The 14422-nt window shown below is 35.7% G+C and overlaps 1 protein-coding gene across 3 annotated transcripts; it reads left to right on the forward strand.

Moving 5' to 3' along the window:
• Window positions 1–1784: 1784 nt before the first annotated feature.
• LOC111055158 lies at window positions 1785–9196 on the forward strand. 3 transcript variants are annotated; one of them, XM_039432743.1, is made up of 6 exons: window positions 1785–2501; window positions 2841–2951; window positions 3203–3421; window positions 3688–3909; window positions 4161–4379; window positions 5000–9196. In XM_039432743.1, the coding sequence occupies exons 1-6, from the start codon at window positions 2400–2402 to the stop codon at window positions 7010–7012; spliced, it is 2886 nt and encodes a 961-aa protein (XP_039288677.1). In that variant the 5' UTR covers window positions 1785–2399; the 3' UTR covers window positions 7013–9196. The 3 variants fall into 3 exon arrangements, with proteins under 3 accessions (XP_039288677.1, XP_039288678.1, XP_039288679.1); XM_039432744.1 differs by having other exon boundaries at window positions 3691–3909; XM_039432745.1 differs by having other exon boundaries at window positions 4161–5141.
• The last annotated feature ends 5226 nt before the right edge of the window (window positions 9197–14422 follow it).

Consider the following 14422-nt stretch of genomic DNA (forward strand, 5'->3'; position numbering starts at 1 on the left):
AGTCAGACAAGCTCATTTAAGATTTTCTGTGTATAGTGGGGAAATTAATTAAAAGCGCTATTCAAATTGACTTAAATTAAATAAAAAGTCACCACGTGTTGAATAATATCACATAGTTCATGAGAACATTTTATAAATTTATTTGATATATGTAGGAAGCTTACTTCCACGCACGGCCCGAATTCATATAAATCCCTGAGATCTCATGTTTGATATTAATTTATTAATTATTAATTTGTTAATTGAACAAAGTATATCATATCAAACCTATAGACCAAACAGGTTTTTATTTGTAGAATTTTGTATGGACTGGAAGTCTAAGTATCAGTATTAAATATAATATATTTATGAATTTGAAACTCACTATTGTGAATATTGGCAAAACCTGTGATAATTATTCAGATTTTAGAAAACATTTATTTAAGAAAAATTATAGATATATCGAATAGTTTATACATACATTTTTATGGGAATATATTTTGTGTTTTATGTCAGCATACAAATCATAGAAATTTATTTTATCCTAGTTCATCTCGTGATATACAGTTTGAGCTGTTTTGGTACCAATAGATATTCAGCAGCACTTAAAATTATTGAATCAGGTAATATTAATCTTATTCAGAGCACTCAATATTTATCATCCTTTGATGATATCCATTTTATCTGCCAGAACAAGTTTATTAAAAAATTATATTAATAAGGTTCCAGTTATATCATATAAGGATCCAGAGAGCTTCAAGAACTGGCGTTGTAAGTTCTAAGGAATTTTGGAAGGATATATTGGTGAATACCTGTATTCACGACGAGCGTTTTAAGAATCAACTAGAAACAACTATAGTTGGTCCTTATCATTTTCTAGTGGTACATGGTTACTGATAATCAGTCATCAAATATTCTTTTAATTTCCTTACTGGTATTCTTCAAGAACTTCGTAGAAGCAGTGGTAAGAACTATTAATCACAGGTCACTGAACCTTATGGTGATTACTTGCATTTGTAAAATCCATGTATCTACCACTGAGCTAGAGCTGAGGTTTGAACCCAGTAATTTTGTGAGCCGGACAGCCTTAATTTTTTGTGAATTTATTCGCAAAAGAGGGAATTTAGCGACTGCTCTTATAAATACCAATATCATCGCTCTATCATGAGAGGTAATCCTCCAAGGGCAAAGGTTTACAATTTGACAAAAGATACACATTTTTTCATAGACTACATTCCAGTCCAAGTACAAGTTACTTAGAACCATCATGCAAGGATTAGGCGATGAGATGGAATATGTAGAGTGTGATACAAGTGAGGAAATACCTGAACCACATGAACTGCCCACCAATTCAATAATTATCTTTGTTGACGTAATTTGTGTGCAACAGGATGCCATCAGGAAATACTTCAGTGCAGGCAGACACAGTGATGTTGATGTTTTTTATTTGGCACAGACCTATAGCTGCATTCCAAAACAGTTGATTCGTGACAATGCAAGTTTTCTAATCATGTTTGAACAGGATGAGCTGAACTTGAAGCATCTGTATAGAGATTATGTTGGTGCCAATATGACCTCTGATCAGTTCAGGGACATGTGTAACAAGGTTTGGTCGTCAGCTGCACATGCATTCCTTGTCATCGACCGCTCATAAGGAAAGAATGCGGGGCACTAAAGAAATGGTCTTGACACCTATGTAGTTGAGGTGTAAGCCTAGTAGCAAAAAGTCTAGGTACAATAAACAACTTGAGTGCATTCCTAATTCTTTTTATTTTAATTACAACTACATTAATTTTAAGCATTCCAATACTGCCGTGGTAAACGAAAAGGCCGTAACTGCAAAATTTCACATTTTGAGGTAAGAGCACATTTTAATGTTTTGAAGGTCGAGGAATCCAAAAATACAAGCGAAAACACCGTATCTTCAGCCGTTTTCGAGATATGAAACTGTTACTCAACGTATCTTACTAACAAAGTTGGAAATACCAGGCTAAAATACCGTAACTATGATTTACTTAGCCAAAAAGCAGTAAGTAAAAAGCAGTTACGGCTTTCTGGAATAGTATTCCCCACTTACTGTTTTTTGGCTTGGTATAGTCTCACTCAAAGTCACTTACGGAAAAATAATTTACCATTAAAATGTATAGGTACACAGAACATTGAATTTTGAAGGCACTCTTATAATTTCTGTTCTACTCACTCTATGCATTACATGAATCTCTTGTTGTCAGCTGATAACTGAATCATCTGATACAGCTGGCACAGATACAACTTTCCGGAGGGAAATAACTAGCCTACGAAAAGCATTTCCTGTTCTCTAGTCTTGCGAGGACTTGCTAGACTAGAACGAGGTTCTAGTTGATGATGACTATTTTTAATATTATACTGATGTGTATTGAGTAAAAAATTAAATACAGAGTATGAAGTGCGAAAATTGTGGTCAATGTTTCTGCAGAAGTCAGTACATACAACATATTTCGAAAAAATGTTGTAGGCCTAGGAAGCCTTCTTCTGACTGTAAGGTAAGCTTGAAACTTCATTATAAAATTTATTCTAGAATAATTTACAAATCAAATTTTGAACCATTAATGTTCCATTTCATATTTTTGTGTTCCTGGAATAACTTATAACCTACAATGAGATATCACATGCAAACAAATAAGTTAGGTTAAGATAAAAGTATAAGGGCATAGTCAAAAAACTATGCAATTCCCAATATTTGATGCCATCAATTTTCATTATTTTGATATTATTGCAGCTGATAACATGCTTCCTTTACTTGATCATCAGATAAACATTTTTGCTTCAGTACTCTTAGGTCTTTAATAATCAATTATTAATTATGCTTCCTTTATTTGCAGTCGTATGAGAATGTAAATGGACAAGTAGAAATGGATGAGAATAAGGAGTTCATGGCTATTGTTGATTTGCATCACTCACCTAAGGATAAACCCATTCCAAATGTTTCTGAGGTATGTAAAGGCATATATAATAATTTAATCAAGGATTCATTATTGGGTGCTTTTTGCTTTTGTTCATCTGTCTGTCCCTATGCATAATTTTCAATAGAGAAAGATTGCTAATAGGCCTACACTGGTGAGATTTGGAATAATTTTTAATAATTTGATGGTGATGCAGCTGATAATATTTGATCATCATGTCAACGTTTTTGCTTTAATAATCTTAGGTCTTTAATAATCAATTATGTTTCCTTTATTTGCAGTCGTATGAAAATCTAAGTGGACAAGTTGTAGAAGTGGATGGGATTAAGAATATTGAATTGCAACACACAACTAAGGATGTACCCACTCCAAATGTTCCTGAGCAGTCGTATGAAAATCTAAGTGGACAAGTTGTAGAAGTGGATGAGAATGAGGAGTTGATGCCTATTATTGACTTACAACACTCATCTAAGGATGTACCCATTCCAAATGTTCCTGAGGTATGTAAGGGTATAAATACCACTATATTATAATATAATAATTTAATCAAGGATTCATTAGTGGGTGCTTTTTGCTTTTGTTCATCTGTCTGTCTCTATGCATAATTTTCAATAGAGAAAGATTGCTAATAGGCCTACACTGGTGAGATTTGGAATAATTTTTAATAATTTGATGGTGATGCAGCTGATAATATTTGATCATCATGTCAACGTTTTTGCTTTAATAATCTTAGGTCTTTAATAATCATTTATGTTTCCTTTATTTGCAGTCGTATGAAAATCTAAGTGGACAAGTTGTAGAAGTGGATGGGATTAAGAATATTGAATTGCAACACACAACTAAGGATGTACGTACTCCAAATGTTCCTGAGCAGTCGTATGAAAATCTAAGTGAACAAGTTGTAGAAGTGGATGAGAATGAGGAGTTAATGCCTATTATTGACTTACAACACTCACCTAAGGATAAACCCATTCCAAATGTTTCTGAGGTATGTAAAGGCATATATAATAATTTAATCAAGGATTCATTATTGGGTGCTTTTTGCTTTTGTTCATCTGTCTGTCTCTATGCATGATTTTCAATAGAGAAAGATTGCTAATAGGCCTACACTGGTGAGATTTGGAATAATTTTTAATAATTTGATGGTGATGCAGCTGATAATATTTGATCATCAGGTCAACGTTTTTGCTTTAATACTCTTAGGTCTTTAATAATCAATTATGTTTCCTTTATTTGCAGTCGTATGAAAATCTAAGTGGACAAGTTGTAGAAGTGGATGGGATTAAGAATATTGAATTGCAACACACAACTAAGGATGTACCCACTCCAAATGTTCCTGAGCAGTCGTATGAAAATCTAAGTGGACAAGTTGTAGAAGTGGATGAGAATGAGGAGTTGATGCCTATTATTGACTTACAACACTCATCTAAGGATGTACCCATTCCAAATGCTCCTGAGGTATGTAAGGGTATAAATACCACTATATATATAAAAATTTAATCAAGGATTCATTAGTGGGTGCTTTTTGCTTTTGTTCATCTGTCTGTTTCTATGCACGATTTTCAACAGACAACAGGCAATATCTCAACAGTGTAGGTCTACACAGTTGTATTTGGAATATAATGAATTTATGATTCAAGTGAGAAACCTATTGATTTAGAGCATTTGAAGTTGAATGTTTGAAAAGATATATATTATTCTAAAACTGCTAACCAATTCAAGAGAGGAAGTATTCAACCAGTAACTACTAAGGTTTCAAGTGGGCTATGTCAAATCCTTTGATACTCTTTTGTATTATTTTATTGAAATATTGATAATTTTTCTCCCTTCACTCTATGTTTTCCTAAACAATTAAAGACTGCTCTTATTCAAAAGAAAACTACTTTGTATCCTAGTTCATTAACAGGGATTCCACCAAACATTGTAACCAAACATGAGTAATTTTTTTTCAACACAGATTGACATTTTTTAGCTAATAAGCTTTTAAAATCAAACAGAGATTTTATTTATTTTCTGGGTCCACAGCAAAAAGTCTCATCTTACTGGTCTACAACGAATAACTTCTATTTTTCTTTCAGGTACTAAATGAAAACGGAGAAGATGAAAAAGAAGAGCTACTCAACGATCAACCAATAATAATAGATTTCGACTTCAGTGAATTCTCACCAAGAAGTAACAATTATATTTTTGAACATACTGTTGAGATTTCAAATGAAAATCAGACTATTAATCAAGTTACTGGCTCAGCCACTGATGAAGGTATGTTTTTGAACAATATAGTTATTATTGATGCAACTGACCAACCAGCGAACCAACCAGCAAACCAACCAGATTTGCCAACCTATACAAAAAAAGGTGAACCCAGGAAACGGGCTCTCCCACAGCCCAAATGCTATAAAAAAACTAAATTGATTAAACAGAAAGAAAAACACCCATTACAACCACCCTGCAATATTGAAAATTGTAAAAGGAAATGTATTAGTGGAATTAATGAAGACCGGAGACAGAGCATCCATGACCAGTTTTGGCTTCTTAATGATGAGGAGAGAAAGATGTTCATCCTGACACAAGTGGATCGGAAAATAGTTTCTCATAGGCGAAATTATGAAGACAACTCTAGAAGAAGTAAAACCTTCAATTACTTTTTAAAAAATAATGAAGGTGAATCCATGCAGGTATGCAAAACATTTTTCATAACAACTCTCGGCTACAAAAAAAATAATGACACAGCTGTATTCAATGTGCTTAATCAGCCTCTTGACGTAATAACTCCAAAACCAGATCGAAGAGGTAAACACTCCCCTCATAATAAAATTGATAGGAGTGTAATTGAAAAGCATATATTGAAATTCAACCCTTGTGTTCATCATTATAGAAGAGAACATGCCCCAGAAAGGAGATACCTGCCCACAGACATAAATATTAGAGTGATGCACAACGATTTCATAGAAACTCATAAAAATCTAAACTGTTCTTATGAATTGTACAGAAATGTAATTTCTGAAATGAAGATTTCATTTGTGAAACTTGGCCACGAAGAGTGCGAACGGTGTGAGACATTTCAAAAACATGACGTGTCTCATGCCAAGGAACCGGACGAAAAAAACTGTTTGGTGTGTCAAAACTATTCACTTCATAAAAAAAAGTATGAACAAGCAAGAAAATCTTACAATGAATCTGCTACTTTCTGCAAATCCATAGAATACACAGAAACCACAGTAGTTGTGTATTCTATGGATTTGCAGAAAGTACTCATGCTGCCACAAATTGAACAATTTAAAGAATGTCTATTCACGAGAAGGATCATTGCATTAAATGAATCTTTTGTGCCTGTTGGCTGCCAACAGGCACAAATTCAACCAATCGCTTGTATATGGCACGAAGCTATTTCTGGCAGAAAACAAGAGGATATTTGCAGCAGTATTCATAAATTTCTGCTTTTAAATAGAGATTTTAAGAAAATTTGCTTGTGGATGGATAACTGTTCATCTCAAAACAAAAACTGGGCTCTTTTTTCTTACATGGTTTATATTGTAAACAGTGAAGAAATTGCGGCATCTGAAATTGAGTTCAACTATCTTGAGGCTGGACATACCTTTATGTCAGCCGACAGTTTCCACCACCAAGTTTCAAAACAACTTAAACTGAAAGGCAAAGTATATGACTTCGAAGACTTCACTGAAGCAGTTCAAAATAGCAACTCCAAAAAAGTGACTGTTGTCAGTATGAAACCTGAAGACTTCTTTCTACCATTTGACTATTCATCAATATATTTAATCAGTAAGGCCATTCCCAGACCATACCTGGCAAATATGGTCCAGGTATCATTTTCTAGAGGGTCCCTGTCTCTGAAGTACAAGACTTCTTTTGAAGGAGAGCAAACCACTTTGAAATTTCTTAAAGTGAAGCATGAGAAGAACCAAACTGTCCCTGCTCCAACAACTAGGTGCACTCCTCGTGGAGTTAATGCTGCAAAGAAAGATGGGATTCTGACAAAACTATTGCCTCTTATGCCTGGAAACAGAAAGGCTTTTTGGTTGGGGCTACCTGTAAGTGACGCTCCCGATCTTATTGATGAACAGGACTGTTAGTAGTTGAGGTAAAGCAACAGATTGAACGACTAGAAGTTATCACAACCACATATTGATTAAAAAGACTCGTAAACTCCGGTGTAACAAACTGTATCTCAATTTCCTAATCGATAAGTGGTTGCGGCAACTTATAGGCGTTTCAATCTATATGGATATCTACCACAATTATCAGCTCCAAGATAAGACAAGATATGATCAAACTGCGGATTTATTATTTTAATATTTTTAGGATGTATTAGTATAACATCCTAGAGATAATGAGAATTATTATGTTAAAGAAAGATTTCTAGATATGCAGATAATAGAGAAAAAAAATTAAATGTACTGAGAAAATGTGTTAAGTGAATGATTACTAAATGCAATTTCATTGTATGCTTAATGAAGCAAATACATGAAAGTACTGTAACAATATGTGAATAATTACCAAGCAATGATTACTCAGCTATGACTTCTCATTGCCAAGCAAATCATTACCAAATATTATACTATAAATAAGTATTAATACAAGTTCAAAATAGTATTTAAGTATTCAAGTTCATAGTACTAAGTTATAAAGTATTTGAGTTCTAAATTGTATTATAGCAATTAATTATCAAGTAGGTATTATAATATTCATTAATATCAGGAATTTCAGGAAGTAATTATTACTTTTTATGTACTCTACTTATTTGAGTGACTTCATTGAATTACAAATAATGGTTAGTCTAGTGAGTACAGAAAGTTTAAACTCACTATTAAATAAATAGTAGTAGATGCTCGAAAGATCCCTGTTTTTTTCAAGATTTAAAAAACTATTATTCATTTTATATCAATTACCTTTCATGTACTTACTAAATTTTAGTCACTTCATTAAATGGCAAATAATGGTAAATGAGCAGAAAGTAGAAATTTTCCATTATAGAACCAATAAATAGTTGTAGATGAAAAAAACACCGCTGTTTTCAAACTGATATGAAAAAAATCAATGTTGCTTTCCATGATGAAATACTTACTACATCTTTATTACACTACTTCTATAATGTCGCAGTGAATATTTAAAATCACTTACTTGAGTTATATATTGAGGCTGATTAAACTCCTCTTCTATAATTAGGAGTGGAATGCATTCCTCCTATGCCAAAAAGTAAGTGATTTCAAATATTCACTGTGGAATGCAAGTAGTGTCATCTTTTAGCATATAAGTTAAATGAAAAAAATTCTCTGTTTAACTATTATATATTTTTCAAAGAGATTGACTTTTTCTCTGTATAGTTGTAGCCTATATTAAATTGAATATATAGCCAAATGTATTGATTCATTAATATTAGCAAAGTTATGGTAATTGTTTGTATATCATGCTTTTCCAAATTTTAGTGTACATAACTACACATAATATTGGAAATATGCAAACAGTAGTGACAATGTCAGTTAGCCAAGTTCTACAATGAGTACTTTATAATATGTTACATTTCACTATGTTACATTATAATATGTTACATGTTCTTTACTTATTTAAGTCACCTCATTAAATGGCATTTTTATCCAAAATGATTTTATTCTATTATAAAATTCCTAAAACAGACCATCAGATATTTAGTTTCAATGTTGTAATAAAGAATGCAGTCTTCTTGAGATGAGGATGGAACTTTATTTTGTAACTCACAAAATAAAGTTTTACTTATTTTAATTGCTGTACAATAAATTAATAAGAGAGAATACCAGAATAAAAAGCAGTATCTGTAATTCAAAGTCTTTTACCTTACAGTAATTACATTATTGAAAACACTTTTTCCTATGCCAAAAAGAGGTAAGTTGAGATACGGCTTTTTGGCTTCTTCTAAGCTATTTACCTATTTTTATGCCAAAAAGAGGTAAGTTGAGATACGGCTTTTTGACCTCTTCTAACCTGTGCACCTCGTTTTAAGCCAAAAAGAGGTAAGTTGATATACGGCTTTTTGGCATAGAAAACATGAACAGTGAAAAGGGTAACTGTAAGAAAAAATATGAATGGATTGTTATATATAAATGAAAATATATTCATAGTCTTCTACATTGAAAAAGAAGTACTTTGAAAAAAAAATTATTGAAATCGGTCACCTGGTAGAGACAGAAAGCCAAAAAACGTGACCCTGATGGGCTGAGATAAAACATCAATTTTCTCCATTTGACTATTTTGCAGATACGGCCTTTTCGTTTACCGCGGCAGAGCTGTACGATGTCAGCAAACAGCAAACTCAGTGGACGAGTTTGTTGTCCTAGAGGAGGCATTCAAATCCCGACTCACGACTCTATACTACAATAATGCATACAAGGATGAGCCTGCCAAAGATTTCCACACTTTTCTGAGCAGTCTGAAGGATAAAATTGTTCACATCATCAGTCAACAACTGCAGACACATGGAGCAATGAAGTTCAATCTAGTATTGGAGGCAACATATTTCCGCAGCACCCTTGATAAGACCTTGTTCGATCAAGAAGAGTTTCAGAATGTTGCCTTCAAAACTCCAAACTACACCATCTTCAGTATCATCAATCTTCCAGACATCATCAACCAAGCGTGCATGACCCTACTGGATGAGGAGTCGAAATTCGAAGGAAATTCCAGTGGATGGAGTTTGCTTATCATTGATGGATTGCTCATCAGGATTAGCAAATATATTCCACTGCGTGGATCATCCTACATCAGTCTTCCACCTCTTCTATCAGCACGAAAGGCAATCATCAATCCTATAAACAAGGACCAACAATGTTTCAAATGGGCCATCCTCGCCAAACATGTACAAGGCGGTAATACTCAACAAGTCAATGAGCGATACCATCAATTGGAAGAGAGATACAACTTTTCAGGCATTGGATTTCCCACTATCATCAGTCAAATCGATATATTTGAGAAAGATAATCCAGAGGTATCAGTTAATATTTATGGTGTGGATGAGAAGAACGTTATATTTCCAAGAAGAGTTGGAAATGCAATGAAGGCAGATCACTTTGATCTTCTCCTCCTCTGTGAGAGTAAGGATGATGATGAAAACAGCACCCTTGAGGATGATAATGAACATAAATCAGATAGCCACTACTGCTACATTAAAAATTTTGAAAGACTGGTGAGATCCCAACTCACAAAACATAAAAGTAAAATTATCATCTGCAGACGATGTTTCACCCATTACACCCAGGATATAGATGAAGAACGCAGGATGGCTGAGCATGAGGAGTATTGTGTTAGCAATAATACAGCAAGAATCATCATGCCACAGGTTGGAAAATATGGTAAACCTCCAAACTTGAAGTTTGAGAAACATGTGCAAAAGTATAGAGTACCTGTTGTAGCATACACTGATTTTGAGTGCATCCTGGAGAAACCTGATGAAGACAATGAACAATGGATTGGTGAAGCTACCAAAGTTATCCAGTATCATCGGGCAATGAGTTACTGCTTATACTTTGTGCGGGACCCATATTTGGAAGATTCCTGGCTGACAATCACTAACCTAATCCCTCATGAGCCGATTGTCTACAGGGGTCCTGATGCCGCCGAACATTTCATGAAGACCCTCACCATGTATGCAAAAGATTTAGATGAGGCAATTGACTGCAGGAATATCAAATTGCTCCCACTAACCAAAAGAGAGAAAGAACGACATAATGCAGCTGATTTCTGTGAGGCCTGCAATGAATGGTTCAATAAAGATAAGGTGTATGACCATTGTCATATAACTGGTATCTACCAGAATGCATTATGCCGGAAATGCAACCTGCAGCGAGAGCGACAATCATTCATACCAGTGTTTCTCCACAACTCTTCAAACCACAATACACACCTCATTATTCCAGAGCTGGGTAGAGATAAGGATCGGCTGTCTGTCATCCCAAACTCATCGGAAAAGTATATATCATTCACCAAACAAATATCTCCAAAAATGCACCTTCGATTCATCGATACATTCCGGTTTACACCTGATAGTTTAGACAATCTGGTCACCAACCTAGTCAAATCAGCATCGAATCCAGAAGACTTATCCAAAGTGCTGCCGCATACTGCCAAGGTGTTTGGAAACAAATTGAGCCTTGTCTCAAGGAAAGGAGTGTTTCCATACGACTACTGCGATTCATGGCAGAGACTCGAAGAAACATTGCTACCACCCAAAGAGGCATTTTTCAGCAAGCTGGTTGATAGGAGTGTTAGCAGTGATGATTATGAACATGCTCAAACTGTGTGGAACCAATTCAGTTGTAGAACTCTGGGAGAATACAGCGACCTATACTTGAAAACAGATGTTCTCCTGTTGGCTGATGTCTTTGAGAGCTTCCGCGATGTATGCATGAAGACTTATGATTTGGATTGTGCTCACTACTTCACATCTCCAGGCTTTTCCTTTGATGTCATGCTGAAATATACTAAAGTCAAGCTTGAGCTCCTTACTGACTATGACATGTACATGTTTATCGAGCGAGGTATCAGAGGAGGAATAACAAATTGTATACACCGTCATGCTGTAGCCAACTATGTCTACACAGGAGCGCCTATTGACCCCGAGAAGCCTACATCATATCTCCTGTACACAGATGCGAACAACCTGTATGGCTGGGCAATGTGCCAACCACTTCCATGCCGGAAATTCCAGTGGATGGAGAAAGATGAGTTGGAGGGGGTGAGCAGAGGTATTGAGGGTGTTGGAGATGTTCAAAAGATTGGCTACATCTTGGAGGTGGACATTGAGTACCCTTCTGAATTGCATAATGAGCATAACGACTTCCCATTCCTGGCAGAGAACAAAAAAACTCTTAAATCTAATCATGTACGACTCATGACAGCTCTAAGCAAGCGTGAACGATATGTATGTCATTACCACACCCTCAAGCAAGCAGTACAGCATGGATTGAAAATCACTAAAGTTTATCGAGGTGTGCGGTTTGAGCAGGAGGACTTCCTAGCACCCTACATCATGCTGAACACCAGACTTTGACAGCAGTCAAAGAATAAGTTTGAAAAGAACTTTTTCAAACTTATGAACAATGCTGTGTTTGGCAAGACAATGGAAAATGTGCGAAAAAGGGTGAGTATGGAGCTAGTGAATGACGAGAAGCAATTAAAGAAACTGATTGCTCGACCAGTGTACAAGGACCGCATCATCTTTGGCGAGAATATCTGTGCTGTTACGATGCATGAAGAGAAAGTGGAGCTCAATAAGCCCATCTACATCAGTGCTCGACATCAGCAAAACCCTCATGTATGAATTCCACTATAACATCATGAAGCCCATCTACAAGGACCGTCTTCAACTCCTATATCAAGATACTGATAGCTTATTCTACCTTGTCAAGATAGAGGACATGTACAATGACATCATCAACAACCAACAACTGAAAGATGCCTTCGACACCTCAGAGTACCCTGCAGAGCACCCATGCTACTCAGATGCAAACAAAATGGTGCTTGGCAAGTTTAAAGATGAATATGCTGGCCGAGCGCCACTTGAGTATGTAGGCTTATGATCGAAGCTATATGCCTGTAGGTGTTATAATAGTGAACCAAATCAGCTGACAAGTGGATTGATAAAGAAAGCTAAAGGAGTGAGGAGACCAATACTTGGGCGAGAACTCTCAAAAATGCATCCAGATGCTGAACGTTACATAGGCTTCCAAGACTATCTAGATTGTCTATATGGTGATGAGGATATCTATAGAGAACAAGTGATGTTTGGTACTAGGAAACATCAGATCATGACCCAAGTCATGAGAAAGAAGGCATTGAGCAAAGCTGATGAGAAGAGGTATATTCTAGATGATGGAATTACAACTCTTGCACATGGACATTACAAGATCCCCACTCTAGCACACATTGATGAGGAGGATAAGGAGGATGAGGAGGAGGAGGAGGATGAGGAGGAAGAGATGATTGACTCTCAAGAAATTCCCAAGGTTCAGGCAGCTAGCAGTACTACGACAGCTAAACGGTTACATTCCTCATCACATGATGAGCTCATTGATAAAGTCAATGAGTCAGGAAGCAGTACTATCCCTGCTAAACGGTCATGTCCCTTATCAAATGATGAGCTTGCTGATATGACCAATGACTATAAAATAGAAGGTGATGCATCCCAGTACAGCATTTTGAGAAAATTGCTTGAAAAGTGACGTCATACCTCATGCCAGGAAGTGTCAACAATCCATTGCGCATACGCAACTGTCTCCACCCATCGCTGGATTTCCTTGAAGCAGTTATTATAAAGTCAGTCGAGGTGTGCTCATCCTGCTATCAACATGGGCTGTCAACAACATCTATATCTAGTACTTCAATCAGCAATGGCGCCAGCAGATCCTGAATCACCATGCCCTTGCGGTGATTGCATGTTTGTCATGAGTGCAAGGTGGAGTGTTGAGCCACTACTCAACATTGGAGAAGGATATTATGATCGTTTTGAAACTTTCGAGAATTTTGCTGATGTGATTTCTTCAACATTCCCAACAGCTACACTTCATCCTTGTCACAATAGACAGATGATGATTCTGAACTTTCCTTATAGCTATGCATTTTGTGAAATGTGCACTAATTTAGGACCATTATTTGACTATGTGCTGTTAAACATCGATGATTGAGATGTTATTTATATATGTCTGATAATATTCTTTGTATCCAATGTGTACTAGAGTATGACTACAATATAATCATATCAAATCAACTGTCTCTTATTGCTCAAACCTCTGAATCATGTAGAAGTAAGAGTACAAGGTGTCTCACATCCTGCACTATCAAAGTGTAGAGGTTATGAAAAGAAAAAAGTTGCAATCTCCATCCTCTTCCACAGGATATGGAGAATGTTTGGATTAGCATAATAGACTATTTAAAGTTGATGACATAGATTTTATCAGTCAGTATGGATAAGACTGTTATAGTGAGAGAGCTGCACAAGCAGGCTTGTAGGAGGTTCCCTACACGAATGGTTACTGTGAAAGGTCTTGATGATCTTTATCAGGCTGATCTTGTAGAGATGCTACCATATGCAAGACAGAACAAAGGCTATAGATATATTATTACAATAATCAATTGTCTTAGTAAGTTTGCTTTTGCTATACCAATTAAAAGCAAGTCAGCTGATGAAGTGGTTAAGGCAATGCAGCCTATATTTGAACAGAATCCCATGAAGAATTTGCAAACTGATGACGGGAAGGAATGGTTTAATAGTAAGTTTCAACAGCTTATGCAAAAGTATGGCATCAATCATTATTCAACTTTTTCTGATAAGAAAGCATCTATAGTTGAACGTTTCAATAGATCGCTCAAACATCTTATGTGGACAAAGTTTACTGAACAAGGAACCTATTTGTGGACAGGCATCCTAACCTCACTCTTGAAAGAGTATAATGAACGGGTCCATCGAACAACAGGTATGCGGCCAGTTGACGTTAAGAGCAAGAAGCATGAGAGGC

This window comes from Nilaparvata lugens, chromosome 7, assembly GCF_014356525.2.
Source record: "Nilaparvata lugens isolate BPH chromosome 7, ASM1435652v1, whole genome shotgun sequence".
Lineage (NCBI taxonomy): Eukaryota > Metazoa > Arthropoda > Insecta > Hemiptera > Delphacidae > Nilaparvata > Nilaparvata lugens.